Source organism: Ranitomeya variabilis, chromosome 4, assembly GCF_051348905.1.
Source record: "Ranitomeya variabilis isolate aRanVar5 chromosome 4, aRanVar5.hap1, whole genome shotgun sequence".
Lineage (NCBI taxonomy): Eukaryota > Metazoa > Chordata > Amphibia > Anura > Dendrobatidae > Ranitomeya > Ranitomeya variabilis.
Genome location: NC_135235.1, coordinates 24,517,397 through 24,536,502, shown reverse-complemented (window position 1 = coordinate 24,536,502; position 19,106 = coordinate 24,517,397). Strand labels below are relative to the sequence as shown.

The 19,106-nt window shown below is 50.6% G+C and overlaps 1 protein-coding gene across 1 annotated transcript; it reads left to right on the top strand.

Annotated features, from left to right (window-relative positions):
- Nucleotides 1-428: 428 nt before the first annotated feature.
- RIMKLB (ribosomal modification protein rimK like family member B) lies at nucleotides 429-18,876 on the top strand. The gene is made up of 7 exons (XM_077258147.1): nucleotides 429-730; nucleotides 5,002-5,062; nucleotides 10,367-10,589; nucleotides 14,045-14,275; nucleotides 14,374-14,460; nucleotides 14,555-14,758; nucleotides 15,935-18,876. Exons 3-7 carry the CDS (start codon nucleotides 10,418-10,420, stop codon nucleotides 16,432-16,434), a joined length of 1,194 nt encoding a protein of 397 aa, XP_077114262.1. The 5' UTR covers nucleotides 429-730; nucleotides 5,002-5,062; nucleotides 10,367-10,417; the 3' UTR covers nucleotides 16,435-18,876.
- The last annotated feature ends 230 nt before the right edge of the window (nucleotides 18,877-19,106 follow it).

The window sequence follows — 19,106 nt, the reverse complement described above, 5'->3', positions numbered from 1 at the left end:
ATGAATGACTCACATGGAGCTCACACTCCCAGCCCTGCACTTGGCAGGCCCTGCTCAACCGCTCACCAGAATACTTGGATAGTTTTTTTATTTACATATTTCTAGTCAGAATCCATCACTCCCCCTAAACCTTGTGGCTTTTCCCGCCCACCGCGCTGCTTTTATATACGGGGAGGCCCCTGCTTACGTCATCAGAAACCCCCAAGAGGTGAGGAAGAAGATGTAAAAAGACAAGGATCCGCCTCCCCCTAATGCCTCGTCCAATCAGAGCTCGCTATACTGCCGCACCCTCCGTCACTCACTTCCCCTCTCCCCCTCCCACGCGTCTCATCCCAAGTATTCTTTTCTCCTCCTTTCCCGCCAATCTGGTTCCAGCCAATGGGCGGCGCTCAGAGTAGCTTTCCGCCAATAGAACGTCGGCGGTTGGTGTGTGTGGGAGTGGCCGAGTGTTGCAGCGTGTGCTGACTGTCGTTCAGTCGGTGTGAGTGTGGCGTGGAGTGCGGACGTGTCTGTGCGGAGCTGCGTGTGTTCTGGGGGATCTCAGTCATCTCGTCCTAGCTGCTCCGGCGGCGCGGGGTGTCCGCCCGTATCCCAGCCCGCCCAGGGGGAGGCACGTCCGGCCGGCTCTCGTCTGTGTCGTGCGCTCTACGTGCCGCTCCTTTGTGTTGCCGCATTGTGCTCATCCCCGCTTCAGACATAACAAAGACAACGTCGTTAGGAAGGCGCCTGTGTGAGTATACGGCGGAGCGGGAGGATGGCGGGCGGCATTGTGAGGCCGGGGGGCGCCGGCACTGGGGGAGGGGGCGATGACTGCGGAGATGGAGGATGCGACTGGTCGGCTGCACGCGGCCGTCGTGATGAGATCGGCCGATGTGGAGCGGGATGAGCCGATCGTGTCTGCGGTGCTGGGGGAGGGGCTGTCATTAAGGTGGTCTCAGCTGATCTATGGGGGAGGTGGAGGACTGTGGGATCTCTAGCTCTTCTGTTTTATCCTGCCTCGTGTCTCGACATTTAAAGGGATCGGTGTTAAAGGGGTGGTTGTAGAAAGGAAATGCTGCATAGCAGATGGTATTCCCGGGGCATAAGGCTGGCACTGCGGGGGTCTCAGGACACTGGTGAGGAGGGGTGGGAAATAAATGCAACAGGGTTACCTGGGGTGATGGGGATGTGGCAGAGGGGTACTGGTGTGAAATATGTGGGAGAGGGCTACCTGGGGCGATGAAGGTGTGAAGTGAGGGGGGTGACAGGTGTCAAATGTAAGGGAGGGGTCTACTAGTGGGACACGAGGGGAGTGCCCCTGGGGCTGAGGGTGGGACATGGAGGGTGGTTCCCCTGGTGGGTGATGTGTAGTGGTGCCACGGGGTGAAGGCTGCGGAGCTGGAGAGGTGATGTGTAGTGGTGCCATGGGGTGAACGCTCTGGAGCTGGAGGGGTGATGTGCCCTCCCTGGTGTGATGTGTAGGGGTGCCACGGGGTGAAGGCTGTGGAGCTGGAGGGGTGATGTGCAGGGGTGCCACGGGGTGAAGGCTGCGGAGCTGGAGGGGTGATGTGCCCTCCCTGGTGTGATGTGTAGGGGTGCCACGGGGTGAAGGCTGCGGAGCTGGAGGGGTGATGTGCGGGGGTGCCACGGGGTGAAGGCTGGAGGGGTGATGTGCGGGGGTGCCACGGGGTGAAGGCTGGGGAGCTGGAGGGGTGATGTGCGGGGGTGCCACGGGGTGAAGGCTGCGGAGCTGGAGGGGTGATGTGCGGGGGTGCCACGGGGTGAAGGCTGGAGGGGTGATGTGCAGAGGTGCCACGGGGTGAAGGCTGCGGAGCTGGAGGGGTGATGTGCGGGGGTGCCACGGGGTGAAGGCTGGAGGGGTGATGTGCGGGGGTGCCACGGGGTGAAGGCTGCGGAGCTGGAGGGGTGATGTGCGGGGGTGCCACGGGGTGAAGGCTGCGGAGCTGGAGGGGTGATGTGCGGGGGTGCCACGGGGTGAAGGCTGCGGAGCTGGAGGGGTGATGTGCGGGGGTGCCACGGGGTGAAGGCTGCGGAGCTGGAGGGGTGATGTGCGGGGGTGCCACGGGGTGAAGGCTGCGGAGCTGGAGGGGTGATGTGTGGGGGTGCCACGGGGTGAAGGCTGCGGAGCTGGAGGGGTGATGTGTGGGGGTGCCACGGGGTGAAGGCTGCGGAGCTGGAGGGGTGATGTGTGGGGGTGCCATGGGGTGAAGGCTGCGGAGCTGGAGGGGTGATGTGCAGGGGTGCCATGGGGGTGAAGGCTGTGGAGGGGTGATGTGTCCACGGCTGCGGAGCTGGAGGGGTGATGTGCGGGGGTGCCATGGGGTGAAGGCTGCGGAGCTGGAGGGGTGATGTGCGGGGGTGCCATGGGGTGAAGGCTGCGGAGCTGGAAGGGTGATGTGCAGGGGTGCCATGGGGTGAAGGCTGCTTAGCTGGAAGGGTGATGTGCAGGGGTGCCATGGGGTGAAGGCTGCTTAGCTGGAAGGGTGATGTGCAGGGGTGCCATGGGGTGAAGGCTGCGGAGCTGGAGGGGTGATGTGCTGGGGTGCCATGGGGGTGAAGGCTGTGGAGGGGTGATGTGTCCACGGCATCTTATTTTGAAGCTGATGTGGCGGTGTTACAGCAGATGAAGCATCACCGCTGATTTTTTGGGGGATTGGGGTGGGGTGCTTTATAAGGGAAATCTTAAAAATCATATGTGATCTAAATCGGAGGATACAGTGACCGGCATTTTATGTAGGGGAGGGATGAGCTAGACTGGCACGACCTCTAGGCCACCATGGATGCCGGCGAGGTGGGTGAGCGTATGGATGGCAGCCGCTGAACATTTACTAGACAGACGTGGCGTCTGGCACTGGGGGTGGCAGCGTCATCTGGGAGGGGGCATAGCTGGGTTGTATATGGATGGTGATTGGAATTGCGTGTTGTGCCCATGTTGTCGCTGTGTATGGCCGTATAAGGCTATGTGCACATGTTGCGGGATGGTATGCGGATTTTTCCGCACTGGTTTTGGTAAATCCGCAGGTAAACCGCACTGTGGATTTACTGAGGTTTTGTGCTGATTCCACCCGTGGATTTTTATTATGGAGTTGGTGTAAATCGCTGCGGAATCGGCACAAAGAATTGACATGCTGTGGAAAAAACAAGTGTTTCCGCGTGGTATTCTCCGCAGCATGTGTACTGTGGATTGTTTTCCATACATGGTACTGTACAACGCATGGAAAACTGCTGCGGATCTGCAGCAAAATCTGCAACGTGTGCACATAGCCTCAAATGGCATCCAGTGCAGCATTTTTTGAGGGGCTGTTAGTACCCCAGAGCTCCAGGGTCTCTGGATTTTTGGTGATGCCCATCATGGGGGGGGGGGGGGGGGGGGGTCACTTTCCTGGCGAGAATGAGTTATTGGAATATACTGATGGCGTCGGCCCAGCTGGCGCGAATAGGTGTACCTATAGAATAGCCCACACTACTCCAGCTATTATATGACTACAATTCCCAGCATTTCCTGACTGTCAGGGATATGTTAAAAAAAAAAAAAAAGCAACTGGAGATCGCTGGTCTGAGCAGTAGAGTAATGGGTGCTAGTGGGAAGATGCCACATGAATGGATCTAATGGTGGTCACCAGGGGGGTGACTCAGAGTCTGCAGACATGTACAGTCATAGATGTAGGAAATTGACATATTTTTTCATATGCTGCTGCTCGGAGACTCTGTGGCCTTTAAGGTCGGCTCTGACGTTTATCTGCCACTTTTGCTGCCACCGTTTCGATAAGGGAGGGGGCAGGCCAGGGATACTACTTACAAGCCTTCAATTTCCATAGATGTGCAAGGTGATTTCCTGGAGCGTCTCCACGATGAAATATCGTGATATGTAGGGCTCTTGTTTCGGCTGCTGCCTCCTTTTCCTCTCGTACGTTGGGGCCTTAGTTGTCGTATACCTCATCAGAGATGGCACAGAATCGTTCACGTTGCCACTATATATAATATATGCCTGTGTATAGTTCACGTGTGAAGAGAAAGGGGGAATGTTCAGGAGACCAATGACCAACCTGCAGCGGACGTTCCATCCATAGGGACCACTCTGAGCTGCGGGAAATGAAGGGTTGGAGAGAGATTGCATAAGGAAACCAGTGGGGTGACTGGTTGTACCGGGGCGGCTGTGGGTTACAGCGATGCTCCTGCTCATCCCGGTACCTTTCTGGGGTGTAAGTACAACACAGATGCATGCATCCTTTTTAATCTTAATAGGTGCACAAGGTCCTTCCCGTTGCAGAAGTGACTGCTGCATGACACCTTTAACGCTGTTCATCCTGATCTGCCTGCTCCATGTGTCTGGAGTCTGGATGGCCAGATGATGCATAGTCATGATGCCAATCGGTATCGGCCATTAATCTGTTGGTCATTTTGTAGACCCAAGAATAAGCTGAATGTGGCTACAATAGTGGCCTCCTTAAGGGGGAGTGAAGCCTCTTCATCAGGATGGAGGCTTCTTTCATAGCCATTTAAGGCATTACCTTTTAAGAAGCCTATTGCTGTGGCATAGCTGTGAAACTACAACTCCCAGCATGCCCTGTCATCCCAATAAGCCGCCTTCTCCAGAGGTTACCAGACCACTACTCCCCCCTGCCTGCTAGGAGTTGTAGTTTTGAAGCTGCTGAATGGCCCTAGAGGATACAGAATTCACAGATCTCTGCTCTGAAGGTCACTTGGGATGTTGACTGAACCGTGTCTGGTCTGATGTCTGTGAGCGTAATCTTGACATTTTAAGGAGACATAATACGCACCCTATGGATCCGACGCTGGAGCCGACGTCTGGAGATAAGCGGCGACCGATAGGAGCGGTGGCAGCCGCCTCGGATGCAATTATCTGCCATCATATTTACTGTGGGGTTAATAATACGTTGTATCTTTTATTTAGGTTACTTCATACAAATGTATCCAGTGCCCCAATTACTGGTTACAGTGTAACGTGCTGATGGTAATGTCCTATTCTGATTTCCATAGGGGTTACCGGACGATCTACACCGAGATTCTTCAAGCGGCCCGCCGTCGTCCGCAGCTCATAGTAAGTGTCTTGTACTCCATGTAACCTGCAAATCGTTCACATGGGCCGTTTCATGGAAGCAAACGAGCCCCTGATCATCCAGTCATCTGGGACAGGGCCCCATGTACCGATGCTTAATTATCGCTGTCAGCCAGTGAGCAGCGGACTGGTAGTAATGGGAATCTCTTGAATTTGAGGATGTTGGTTTCAAGCCATCATATTTCGGGTGGTCTACTCACTTCAATAGTTTGGTACAGAATTGCACACCCTGTGATAGCCAGTGCAACCAGTTCATTGCTTGGTATGACCCCACCCCAGTCCCTCCGAAGTCATCGGTGAGGATCTGAAAAAATGGCTGCCTGCCTGGTACTATCTTATGTGGTGCAGGAGATGTGGCATCTGGCTGTCAAAGCCATGTCAGCAGCGCCTCTCCCCTCCCCATGCAGAATAGGTGCTGGAGAACCCCTTTTATAAGGTTGTTGGCTCTGGACCTTCAGTTTAGAAGTGGATTGGGATGTCATGGAGTCAGTCGGAAGGGCGCTCTTGCCTTGGACGAACCGATCCATCCATGCAGGCAATACGGAATCTTGCTGCCCCTTTAATATCCCCATATGGGGTAACGGTATTTGGTACGACATAAGCAGTTACAGGCGTCTCCTTTCCCGTACAGATCCGTGTGCCTGTAGCGAGCGTGCTGCACCAGTAGTTTTACATATCTGCAGTAAATCCTCTGCCCGTGGTCTCGCTTTGTGAGCGGTTATTTGCTTAGTTACAGAATCCTGAGGCCTCGGTGTAGCCATACGGTGACGTGTTCCTCCCATCCGGCTCTGCTGCGTATATCGACTCTCTAGTTTTCTTAAATCCCCGAAGCGACTGCCACCAATGCTCTGCGGAGGGTTATTACAGATGGGGATAGTCTGCGTGACCTCGAGTCTGACAGCTGCTGCAGATAAGATGCGGCCCGGGGGTTGGGAAGGGAAGCAGTTGTTAGAAGGTTCTAGACTGAAAATACCTGGAAATATTTCACAAAATATACTTGGAGAAAAGCAACGCAGCTTTTTCTAGAAGCTAAATTTACCATCCTCGTTCCAGCCCAAAAATGGAGCGGAGGTGAAGTGACGTGACCCGTATTTGCTCATGCCACAGGGGTCAGCAACCTTCTGCACTTCATCTGTTGGGAAACTGTAACTCTCAGCACTCCCCGGCGGCCACAGTCATGCTGGGAGTTGTAGTTTCTCAACAGCTGGGGTGCCGTAGATTGCAGATTTCCTGCTGTCGATTATCATAGGAACCAGCAGCATTAGTCAGTCCCTGGCCTCGTACTACTGGGAGTGGAGAGGTGGAAGGGCATACTTCGCAATATTCATCCACTTCCATGGGAGCTAAGGGTTCAAAGTTCTCAGGTCAGCAGTCCTGTTACCCTGCTCCTACTCGCTGGCACCCCATTGGCGCTGCGCCTGATTAGTACACCCAAGGTGCCGTCATGATTGGCACTGACGCTGGGCGCTAATAATGATGGGGTGCCAGGGATGTAGGTATGAGGTTGGTCTCGGTGCTATGGTCGCTGTTGATCCAGGGTCCTGTAAATCTTTGCATGACTGCCATAAAAGTGGATGGAGAGATCCCACCTCTCTAGATAGGACTAGGTCCTTTATGACTGACATGCAATAATGGGGGGATCTGAGTGGGCGGGGGTCTCTCTGAGCAGCTTTTTGTTGCAGCTGTCTGTCAGATCCTTGTGAAGTGGAAGTCATGTGACAGAGTGTATGGCGACCGGTCTGTGTAGTAAGCGCTGGGTGTATTCGTGTAGCATTCTAATTGAGGTTCATTGATGTGTATGACGCTGTGTGTAACATTTGGCCAATTCTGGGCTCCTCTGCGCCTCGGGCTCAGAGGTGCGGCCACAACTTGTATAAACTACTGACATGACAGCCAGCGAGGCTGGCACGTTCTAGATGTGACTTCCTGAGCATCTGCACATGAGCGAGCACCACAGCGAGGCCACGGCTATGTGAGTGGGTAATGGAGGGAAGGCCCCGGCACTATGCAACATGGACTTCATGGGTCATAAATCTAAGGCGGGAGGGAGGATGACCTTTACATATATTAGTGGTTACCTTGAAGTACAAAAGTTACACTACGTTTGTCCTTCACTTTCAGCTCCTGATAAGTATTTTACAACCAGCTCCAGACAGGAATATAGTTTAGATTTGATTTCTGGGGGCTGCTGTCAATCATTCCCCATCATAGCACACCAGGGATTTTTTATTTTTAATTCCCCTATATGTACAATTTCCCTCCCCCTGCAGAGTCTGCCATGGATTCTCTTCTGCAGTCTGTGCTTTCCTCCCTCTGTAGCCGGCGCAGTCTACCCTCCCTGAACACTTGGATACTTTCTTCCCTTCCTCACCCTTCTGTCTGACAAGGATGGACGCAGCTCTGCTTAGACTTCAGGGCAGAGCTGGCAGCACATTTGCTATTTGTCTTCTGAAATGAGTCAATGGAAAGCAAGGTGACTGCCAATGGATGCTGAAAAGGCTGCAGGTCTTTTCTTTCCAACACCTGGGGATGGTTGTGGGGTCCTGGATTTGATCAGTGATGATACCGGTCTTCTAAGAAATCATTACATAATCCGTCTTTATATTTGTGCTGCAGACCCGGTGTCAGGAGAAGGCGGAGGGTGGCGTGTTGGCCGTACGTGGCTCCTGTCCACACGGCGGTGTTGGTGGCTCTGCTGACTGACTCCTATTTCCTGCTGGCTCGCACATGTTTTTCGGATTTGGAGCTAAACTTAGGCAGTCTGAGGCCGTCGCTCCATTTTCCAGCAAGCAGCCGCCTGTATGAAAACTGGATACCAGGGGGGCTTTCTGATTTTTCTGTCATAATGAATACATGCAGTCAGCGGGGCTCAGCTGTAATTATTGCCTGCGTCTGCTCTGTACACGGGCAGTGATGTGAGTCCTCTGATAACATGATCATGGGGGTCCCAGCAGTGGGGTCCTCTAATCGGGTAGTCACCATGACACTAGTCGCCATTATCAGATTGCTGTGCTGTCTTCTGCTTCTGAGATGTCTGCAGATTATTTTCCAAACCGATTGGGCCCCAATGTGCCCCTTCTCAAACTTAGGCCCGCTCCGTTTTTGAGCCACAGTGGAGAATGATGAAGGTCGAGGCCTTGGAGGACCCGATCAGCTCTCACGCCAGTGGCCTCATGCAATGCTTCATTTGCCCTGTAGTGGCCGCCCCAGTGAATACACATATAGTCTCCCAGGGTATTCTGGGGGTCTTGCACTCCAAGGAGGTTTCACGGTTGAGGTGGTCATTCAGCCTCCATTAAAGGAGGAGACGTGCTGGAGCAGCGATAGAGGCAATATCTGCAAATATATTCCCCTCAATAGTCCAGTATTGGTGACGGTTTTGCGGTTTGTGGCCAATAGACTGAAAATTCTAAGACTGGCTGATAACAGGGAGCAATAGATGTCTCCTAATAGACTAGAGACTGTACGTCGGATGCAATGATCTCACCTCTAGGAGATTGGATGAGCCGTGGAGATGAATACTGCTGACCATTGCCCCCTTTGACCCCCGGGGGTCGCACATTAGGCGTCCACAGTAGCGGTTTCATGATGTCATGCATGCTTGTTGTATGCGGTGCCCGTCTGCCCGGAGGCTTATTGGCCGGCCCTCGGTGGCACACCCTGTCTGCACCCTCCGGCCGCTTCTCCAGCGCGGCATCCTCCCATAACCGGCAGAGCAGATGACGTCTCTCCGCTCCGGCCTCCGGCACGTGTCACATACAAGCCTTGAATTACTTCCAAATGCAGGCGCCAACCCCGCCGAGAGCTGCGTGTAGCCCTCCGGTCCGCCATCGTGGGGTACAGCCCCATTATATAGGGACCACACGGCTAGCATATGGTGTATGATGTCTGGCAGGAAAGGGTTAAAGTGACGCATCCGGTCTGCGAGTGAATGAGGCGCGGGTGCATACGACATGGCAGGTTTTTTTTTCCCCCCTTCCCTATCATCTGTGACTTGCGTCCAGCTGGGTGCACATTAACCCTCTGTGTGCTGCTGGGATTAGTCGTCTTTTCCCTTTAGTGGCGCTGACGGGAAGGGGCCAACTGCACCTTCATCTTTTTTTTTTTTTTGTACACGGAAAGGCGCCAAACCAGATGGCGATGGATGCCGCCACACCGGGAATCTGTGCTCAGTACATGTGAGTAATGGTGGCCGAGAGCGTGTCTGGCGGCGGGGTGGGGCTTCTCCTCTGAGTATTTGGGCAGAGGGGGCTGGAGCCAGCGTTTCTCCCCTGCATCTCTTTTGTGCAGCTCTCCAGGTTGCAGGATGGAGGGGGGAGGGCGGCATGTGGCTGCCGTGTAACATTACACTAAGTCTATTGTCTGCCGGCTGCGTCTGCAGCTGAGGGAGGGGGGATGTAGAAGCCGAGCTGCGTCAGCACTGCCAGCCTGCGTCTCCGGGAGGGTGGTGCCGAGCCAGGGGGAACTTAATACCTCTGTCCCTGTAGAGGGACGTCTTTATGCCACGCACCATGACTTGTCTGCCTGTGTGCGGTTACCGGATGGTTAATGTACCGTACCTGGACATCTGCGGCCTCTGCTGCCGGGGATATACCGGCATCGTGCTAACGCAATTACACAACTTCTTCCCATTTGATGTCACCCACTGTTAACCCGTTGAAAATATTTCCATAAAATCCTAGTACTAAGCCGATCACGGATCGCTGGGTGTTGGAGATTCATTGCCCATCTGTGTATGGGACTGGAGATTAATTGCCCATCTGTGTATGGGACTGATGATCGGGCATGTCGAATTTCAGCAGGTTCCTCCCCTGTCACTCTTCTACCTCCCGCTGTCCTCTGCTGGTCTTTCTGCTTACAGATGAGTATGTTCCACCTGCTGCAATCTTGGGTCCGTTCATCTAAAAAAAAACCCATACATCTGGACAATCCCTTTAAGGCCAATTGAAATAGACACCTTAGTATGAGGAAAGTGCAGCAGTGTTATAGGAGCGGCTAACATCGGTCATCTGTGTACTCGGACTACAACTGGCCAGACATGGCTGATAACAGGGAGCACTAGATCATACGCAGCTGCACATTTGTTGGCCTCCTGCGGTATATGTATAGGAAGACTGGGGGGGAGCATTCGCCCAAGTAGACGTGTCCAAGACACGACGGCCATGTTGTACCTTCTGCTGGAGGCAGATGTTGGGGGTGGTAGCTTTTGCACATTTTTCTCTGTAGTTCTGTGTTTTAAAACAAAGTCCTCTCCCATATATATTTTTTTTCCTTCTCCTCCTGCAGACCACTCACCTAGGGAGCGCACTCATCTCTATCCCCTCCAGGCCTGTGAAAATGTGCAGCTCCAATGGCCGTCTCTGGTTTCTGACTGACCGAAGGATAAAGGACGACTACCCCCAGCAGGAGATCCACCGTGCGCTCAAAACCAAATGCTGTGAAGAAGACCTTGAGTTCCGCTATCTGCTCATGGACGAGGTGGTCCTGACCATCGAGCAAGGAAACCTAGGTAAGACGGATCGTGGGATCAGTAGCGTTCAATGCGAGCGGTGCCCCCCACTCCCCACCGGCCGGTGCTCAGTATTTCTCCGTAACCCCCGGGGTTCATGTGGTGTATATTGGGCCGGTCGGTAATATGGCGGCTTGGGATAGTTCTCTGCATTTCCTGCTCTTTCCACTTTACTGGAGGAATGCGTTGATTAGTCATGGTGTGACCACTCTGCGTGGCCTTCTGGTGGCCGCACACACCTCGGGGATATTGCTGCAATGTGGCCTTATCAGTTGTTGCTGTTTGCGGTAACTTATCTTGACACATCCCTCCCCCATCTCTTATCTACTGATATTCACAATTAAAACCCAAGCACACATTGTTCTTTTATTTTTTATTTATTTTTTTCCTTTGTCTGTGGGATGTTATGCTTTGTAAATGATTCCTTTCCCGTTCCCATATAAGAGACAAAAAATAGAACAAACTCTGCAATGCCTAACCTGCTAGGGGTGTTCTTTCCATATGGGCTGAGCTATAACTGGCTGCCACGTAGGAAACACTGGATCCAATGCCAGACACTGGCAGGAACAGCGGAGGCTTGCCGGTGGACCTGGGGACGATGAGTACAGTGCAGCCTGTGTTTACCTGCAGCGGGGGTAGAGCATTGTCTGAAAGGGGATAAGCCCCTTATGGCACTTGAACCTGTAATTTCTACAATATACTGTAATATTGCATTATTTAGTAGAATTGCCCATCACCTCTGGCTGAGGACAGGCCTAAGATGGCAGCCATGGGGACCTTCAGCGGGTCACCAACTGCTGTGGTAAGCCACCGGCTCCTTGTGATTGCAGGAGCGGAGTGTCTGTGATTGCAGGAGCGGAGTGTCGGTGGTTGACGGCTGCAGTGCGGTGGTTGACGGCTGCAGTGCGGTGGTTGACGGCTGCAGTGCGGTGGTTGACGGCGCGATTGTAGCTCATCCCTGACTGCTGATGTGTAAGAAATCAGACATCTGCTGCAGGCACCGCTCTTGAGCCCGCTCCATACAGCTTCTTGTAACAAGTATAGGCTCAGGGGTCTGGGCTGCAATTAGTCACTGGTCGCCCACGCCTAAAGCTCTGACCCCGAGCATAAAAGCACGGTTCCCTGTGCGGCACGCAGACAGCCTGTATTCTGCTGGGTATATACTCACCTGTCTGTCACGAAGCTGCACTGAACTGACCCATCGTCTTATAGGACTATTTTAAGGAATCGAGGCTGATGAAGTTGAGAAGAATGATCATCACATGTCCTAGAGCCGCCGTCTTTGCAGTCCGGTCCTCGCACACTACTTTGACACTGGTTTCTGGCATCCTGGTGTTTTTCCCACTTGGCAGCGTTTTGCGGTTTATGAAATGCAGCCATTTGTACGGCGCAGTGGAAAATGTGTGGGGGGTGGAGGGGATAAGCATCACCAGACAGGAGCGAGGAGCGGCCCCTCTCTGTCATGTAAACTTCCTACCAGATGATGTGTCGCAGGGGGCTGGAGAGTCTCCCCGCAGCCTCCAGATGAGGCCGCGCTGCTATAATCATGTGTTTAGTGTTTGGCCCGGTTTATGGCTGCGCAGCGTCTGGTGTGAGGGTCAGTGTTTGTAGTTCATACATTGGATTCACTTACAGATTAACTGAGGCTGTGGGTGAGGCGGGTGGTTACAGGGGGCAAAGTGGAGTCTTATTAAAGTCTGAAAGTTTCCTGACCCTTTTTGTTTAGCACCCCCACTAGATTTTATCCCTCCCTGTCCTGTCTGCTAGAAGTGCATTTCCCCTTTAAGACAGAGGGCTCGCAGTGCTGGTTTTAGCAGTGTCAGCTCTTCATCCTCTCTCCTGTCTATAGCATTTTTTTTCTGTCCACTCAAGAATTTCTTTGGCTTCTAGAAACCCGACTCTCAATCTGCATTCCTAGCACCTTCCGGCGTCGTCCGCTTCCCTCAGCTCCCGTCTGTCCAGCGCCAGCAATGCTGCAGATGTGCGAAACGCGCTGTAACCAGACGCGCACTCTCCTATTATCTAGGGGTGCATTGACTGACCATCGTGGTGGCGTGAGAGGCGCAGGGTGGGCAGAGTAGTAAAGGTCACGGTAACAATGAGCGGCTTAGCCCCCAGCAGGGCCCGAGGTGATGGCGGTGCTTTGTGGCGGACCTTGTTTGTATGGGCGGGTGTGAATCAGCTTATGGGCCGGTGTCCTCTCTATTATGTTTTCCTGTTCCCCTTGCTGACCAAGCAGTCGCTTTCTCGCTGGATTTCCTATGGATGAGATAATATATCATGAGACTTGTGGAATCCGACCACAAACACGCACATGAGACCTCCTGGGCTGTTAATGGAGAACACTGAGCCGCAGCATGTTACCTAAGCCGCCATGTTGGAGCTGAACAGTTCACAGGACCTTGGTCAGTGTTTTGGCAGCCGGACCAGAGCCCTGCGGACTCCACTACCTCCCGGGACATCTAGTTGGTAGCCCCCCACTAGGAGCGCTAGGCCTCTGCCACTGGAGTCGGGCAGCCCCTTTGGCTGACTGTACACGGTAATATATACCAATTAGATGAATCTGTGTGCTCCTCTCTGGAAGACTCGCCCTTTTAAAGGGAGTGTCCACTTCCCTGGGGACTTTTGTAATTTTTACAATTTTTCGTTAATTTATTTTAGCTTTTGCAGAATTTTGCTTTTTACATTCTGTTTCCTGCACATTCAACTTTGTTGTGGTCTGTGGTTAATGAATCGGCTGAGGAGCTCAAAAAACAAACTACACTCCCACCGGACCCTCAGAATGACCTCGCTAACGGAGTTCTCAGTTAACTCATTCTGCACCAGCCATACATGAAAGATATAGGAGGCAAACTGCAAAATATTTCAGGAGACCCAATTACAAAAGCGATGTGCGTGTAAAGGGTGAACATTTTGAACAGCTCCTTTTAACTTCCCTGGTTGTCACATGATGTTTTGTTTCGAATGTTTACTGTCCGTTTTCTCCACTACTCATCCCTTCCCCATGAGCAGCGTGTAAGTTTACTAGCGTCACTTCCCACCGTGGGAAATATCTATTTGTGTCTTTCCCGTCCAACATTCCAACAAAAAAAATCAGGACACGTCAGTCGGCCCCAGAAGGTGAACTCGTAACTCGTGCTTGTTTTCATCAGCGTCGTTGTTTCCTGTCCTAGTTTTCTTCCTATTAAGCAAAGGTTAACCTCGTCTTAGACCATCTTCATGACACCTCTTTATAAGCGGGAACAATTTTTGATAATTTTAGGTTTCGCCTGTCGTCACTAGGGCGCAGCAGCAGTAGGTTTTTGTGCAGCTTCCGGTGGGCTTTGTGCCATAACATCAAGGTGTCGAGATGTGTATGAACATTGGCGAATGTCCCACAGGCCTAAACAATCCATGATTTATTTATTTTACCCCTGATTTATATTTTTTTTCATCTGTCTGTTCTATCTTTTCAGGTCTCCGTGTGAATGGAGAGTTCATCACTTCGTATCCCCAGGTGGTGGTGGTCCGCGTTCCCACTCCCTGGGTGCAAAGTGACAGCGATATCACCGTCCTCAGGCACTTGGAGAAGATGGGTTGTCGACTGATGAATCGACCACAAGCCATTCTCAATTGTGTCAACAAGTTCTGGACGTTTCAGGAACTCGCCGGGCACGGCGTGCCGCTGCCGGATACCTTTTCTTATGGTGAGGGTCTTGCTTTGGCGATTTTGCAGTTATGGAAAGAGGTGCAAGCCATCATTTACTTTTTTTTTTCTTACTGATGCAACTGTTTTGATCCACAGGTGGTCATGATAACTTCTCAAAAATGATCGATGAGGCAGACGTTCTGGAATTTCCTATGGTGGTGAAGAACACCCGGGGACATCGAGGTGAGTCGCTGCCAGCAGTGTGGCCGGTTGTGTACGATATTGCACCATGCATGTTACTCAGCGTATAGAAGTGTCACCTATATTCTGCTTATAGGTAAGGCTGTGTTTTTGGCCCGGGACAAGCACCACCTGTCCGACCTGACTCATCTCATCCGACATGAAGCCCCCTACCTGTTCCAGAAATATGTGGAAGAGTCGCATGGACGGGACGTGAGAGTCATCGTAGTCGGCGGCCGTGTGATTGGCACCATGCTAAGATGCTCAACGGATGGAAGGATGCAGAGCAACTGCTCGCTAGGTATACAGACGAGCCGCTATGTCCCATATATCCTTTTATTTATTTTTTTTTGCCCTCGATCAGTAATAGCTTTGTGTACAGAACCTGTCACTTCATGTGACTTTCCGAATAAAATGTAATGTGTATACATGAGGAATAACACCATTTCTGGCCTATATCCTGCTTATTTCACCAGATTTCCCCTCTACAGGCTCTAATTATAATCAGATGCCTCTGGTCTTGATATTAGCTCCTGTCATCTCTGCCATATGCAGACATGAGGGATTCTTGCTATGCTGTCTATGTAGCACATTTATGTAGCAACATGGAGGACATTATACAGGTGTACTGAGCAGTGTAATGGTGACTCCAGCACGGGGTGAGACAAAACACGTACTAACCTGCAGTGATCAGAGCCCGCTCCAGTCACTTTTTTTTTAGTGCATGGTTGCTTCCTGAGCCTGCTCCCTATAGGGTGACCCGACATTTGGATGTATTGCGTCCTGTCTAGAAGGGTTTTGGAAGCCCGTCGGGTGCCAAATATAGCAGCTGTAGCAATAGTGTATAGGGGAGCGCAGGATGTTGTGTGTAATATGTGTGTGTAATATGTGTGTGTGTAATATATATGCGTGTGTGTAATGTGTGTGTGTGTGTAATATACAGTGTGTGTGTGTAATATACAGTGTGTGTGTGTGTAATATACAGTGTGTGTGTGTAATATACTGTGTGTAATATACAGTGTGTGTAATATACAGTGTGTGTGTGATATACAGTGTGTGTGTGAGTGTGTGTGTGTGTGAGTGTGTGTGAGTGTGTGTGATATACAGTGTGTGTTATACAGTGTGTGTGTGTGATATACAGTGTGTGTGTGTGTGTTATACAGTGTGTGTGTGTGATATACAGTGTGTGTGTGTGTGATATACAGTGTGTGTGTGTGTGATATACAGTGTGTGTGTGTGTGTGTGATATACAGTGTGTGTGTGTGTGTGTGATATACAGTGTGTGTGTGTGATATACAGTGTGTGTGATATACAGTGTGTGTGTGTGTGATATACAGTGTGTGTGATATACAGTGTGTGTGTGTGTCTGTATGTATGTTTTTTTTTTTTCTTGTGGTGCCCTTGATCACATGTGCTGTTTATGTTTCTGCTTTTCTAACCTCATGTCCTCACTCTTCTTTTTTTTTTTTTTTCGCAGGAGGCATTGGGATGATGTGCACGCTGAGCGAGCAGGGCAAGCAACTCGCCATTCAAGTCTCCAACATCTTGGGCATGGATGTGTGCGGCATCGATTTGCTCACCAAAGAAGACGGCTCTTTTTGCGTCTGTGAGGCGAATGCCAACGTGGGCTTCATCGCGTTTGACAAAGCATGCAACATGGACGTAGCCTCCATGGTGGCCGACTACGCCATTTCACTTCTGCCAAGTCGACTGACCAGACGAATGTCTCTCCTCTCCGTCGTGTCCAGCGCAAGCGAGACGAGCGAGCCTGAGCTGCCTGGCATCACCTCCAGCTCTGGCGTAGATGTGCCTGCTCCTCTCCTCCATCACCACGAACCTGGCGACAGCATGAGTGCCAGCTCCAGCTCTGTGGACAGTGATCCTGACACTGCCACCGAGAGGGAGCTCCTCACCAAGAGCGCCATCTTTAACATGAACCAACTTCTTGCCAGCGAAATCAATCTTTTGGTGGAATAGAAGATCGGGATGGGGGGAGGAGGGAGGGAAGGATTGTGAAAAAGTGGGTGGGAGGGATGGGGGGGGGGGTCTAGCACGTGTAAATATTGTAGGGGCCATTACTGCTGGTGTTTGGGGGGTGTGGGATTGGGGAGGGTCAGGGGTAGGAAAAATGCAGAATCCCTGTTGTAAATGAGGCTGCACCACTGAGCTAAAAGTTGAGGATGGGGAAGGCAGTATCTAGGAGACTTCTTCCATATTACAATGTACGTCACATTTAAAAGGGAAGTACACAAGGCAATTACATAGTCTACATTGGCGCCACCTTCCTGTGGCCAATTAACCTTTTTTTTTTCCTCCTGCCACTGATGTATTGTAATTAAGATTAATGAGAAGAATTACATCTCTCCCAGTCAGTAGGCTGCTATTGAGCTCAGTGGCACGAGGAGGTTTATGGATGGTACTGTACTTCACCTCCTGGAGAGCGCACGGTCTTTTCGGACCTGTCTTTTACTCTGCCATGCCTTGTAATATGGAACCGTGAAGGGGACGGCATGGGGGCCTTCTGTTTTTTTTTTTTTTTTTTTTTTTTTTTTTTTATAAAAGGGAATCGTCAGCATTTAGGTGTGGTGTCCCATGTTGGCCCCGGTCATGCAGAATAGGGACTTGTTTGGAGGATCTCGTTCTTCCCGCTGACCTGGGGAGGGGACATAGAGAATATATATATATATATATATCTCTATCTTTCCCATATCTCCCACAGGTTGCATGTGCATGAACAGGTATTCCCTCCATTTTTATTTTTCCAGCAACGTTTACAGGGGGGCACACGAGAGTGAAACCTGTCTAAGTGCTATTTAATTGGTGGCGGCTGGGCCTTGGGAGGCAATTACTAAGAAAGTCTTACCGGTGCTAATTTAGTCTTTACTTTTTTCTTTTACAAGGTCTTAAGTTAAAATAATCATCAATTCCCCCCCCAAAAAAAAGAAATAGTGACACCAAATATCACTGATTTGTTACAACGACCAGTTTTGCTCTTCCATTGTGCCTCATAACCAGCCCTGGCCCACCTCCTACTTAAATCTACGTGTCGCCTCTCCCCAACCAATGCCCTCAGTAGAGGCTTTGGCCTTAGTCAATGGCTGTTACAGCAACGGGTGCAACACCACCCGCCTGCACCAAAAGTTACCATATACCCCCTAAGTTTTCCCCATACTGTTCTTTGGCTCATTGATCGGACGCCCCTTGTAAGATCTCCTATATATATGTATGTGTATGTATATATGTATGCACAAGACTATGGTTTACTGTTATACACAAACCCCTTTACTACTGGAATATCCTTATGGCACATTGCAAATGGTTGACCATGTGGCACGATGCCCTCTGGAAGTGAAGGGGTTTCTGCTCCTTCCCCACCTTCATTGGTTAACCCTGTCACTGCTGTGCCCCAGCAGCCGCCAGGTTGGTAACAGTGTTATGATGCTGTTTTTTATTGCATTTGAACAGTTTTTTTTTTTCTTTTCCCTTTAAACCAAGGTTGCTGCTTTTCATTTTCATATGTCGCACTGGATGAGGTGATGTCTGTGGGATAAGGGAGCTTCATAGTGGTGTTTTTTTTTTTTTTTTTTCCGTTTCTCTGGCTGCAGGGTTTTAGCATTCTCCAACCCCCTTCCTTTTCAGCTTTTTATTTATTTTTTGCGCTTTTAATGGGCCACGTTATCACTGCCCTTCGGGTACTAAGGCCTGCTTTTGACACATACTTTGCTAGGTTGAACGCAGGTGTCTCTGGATGTGGCTTTTACATAATTTCAGGTTTGTTTGTTTTTCTCCCCTGTTTTGGTTTTCATCCATTTCCCCTTTCTAGAATCCTGTAAAACCTATCGTCATCATCTTGCCTCCTTTATTTTATTTTTTTTGGAGGGGGCGTATAGCTGACGATTAACGCCTGGATCCCCATTAGCATGCAGGTTTGCTTCGGCTTGACGTGCATATTAATGTCTTTTCCACATGGGAGGGGTGAGCGGCTGCCAGATACTTTCATTGTAAGGGCGAGGGGACAATGGAAGAAAAAAATCATCCGATCTTCCTTCTATAGGCAGCTTTTATTTCTATACCATCGGGCCTAAGCAGGGAGCTCATTTTGTCTTGGCGTAGGGGGAAGGGGAGACCTGCGGCCAGTTTCTCACATTCCTACCTCCTTTTTGTCCCCTTCTTTTTTTTTTTTTTCTTGGTCAGTAATTTTGTCAGCCCTTAGATAAAAAACACCCAAGCACTACGGAGGGCAGCAGGGGACCGCTCCCTCATCCCACTCCTTCATTTCAGTGCCATATATACTTTTCTTTTTTTTTTTTTTTTATATGGATATTTTTTTTAATTATTTAAGCCAACAGCCAAAAAAAACACATTAAAAATATTAAATAAAAAGCTGGAATGTAATAAATTGTCAACTATGAAACTGCATTTCGCCTTTTGATGATTTCACGTGCTGATAGGCTGCTGGGACGAATGGGTTAAATTCGGTTCAGTTCCGAGAAGCAAATGACGTGGATCGGACCAATGGAAATCCACCTCCTCCCATTTTTTTTCTTTTTTTTTTAAGGTTCCTGTGATAAATTGGCTTTATTTTATCTTTTGGGTGAATTATAATTGTATTCGTCCTCAATCCACTTAATTAGATTTGTCCTACACGG

What these genes read in the sequence shown, in the direction of transcription:
- RIMKLB (XM_077258147.1), top strand. Translation starts at nt 10,418, where the DNA reads ATGTGCAGCTCCAATGGCCGTCTCTGGTTTCTGACTGACCGAAGGATA. An exon ending in GAACACCCGGGGACATCGAG is followed by an intron (nt 14,461 to 14,554) that starts GTGAGTCGCTGC and finishes TTCTGCTTATAG; the next exon opens with GTAAGGCTGTGTTTTTGGCC. An exon ending in GCAGAGCAACTGCTCGCTAG is followed by an intron (nt 14,759 to 15,934) that starts GTATACAGACGA and finishes TTTTTTTCGCAG; the next exon opens with GAGGCATTGGGATGATGTGC.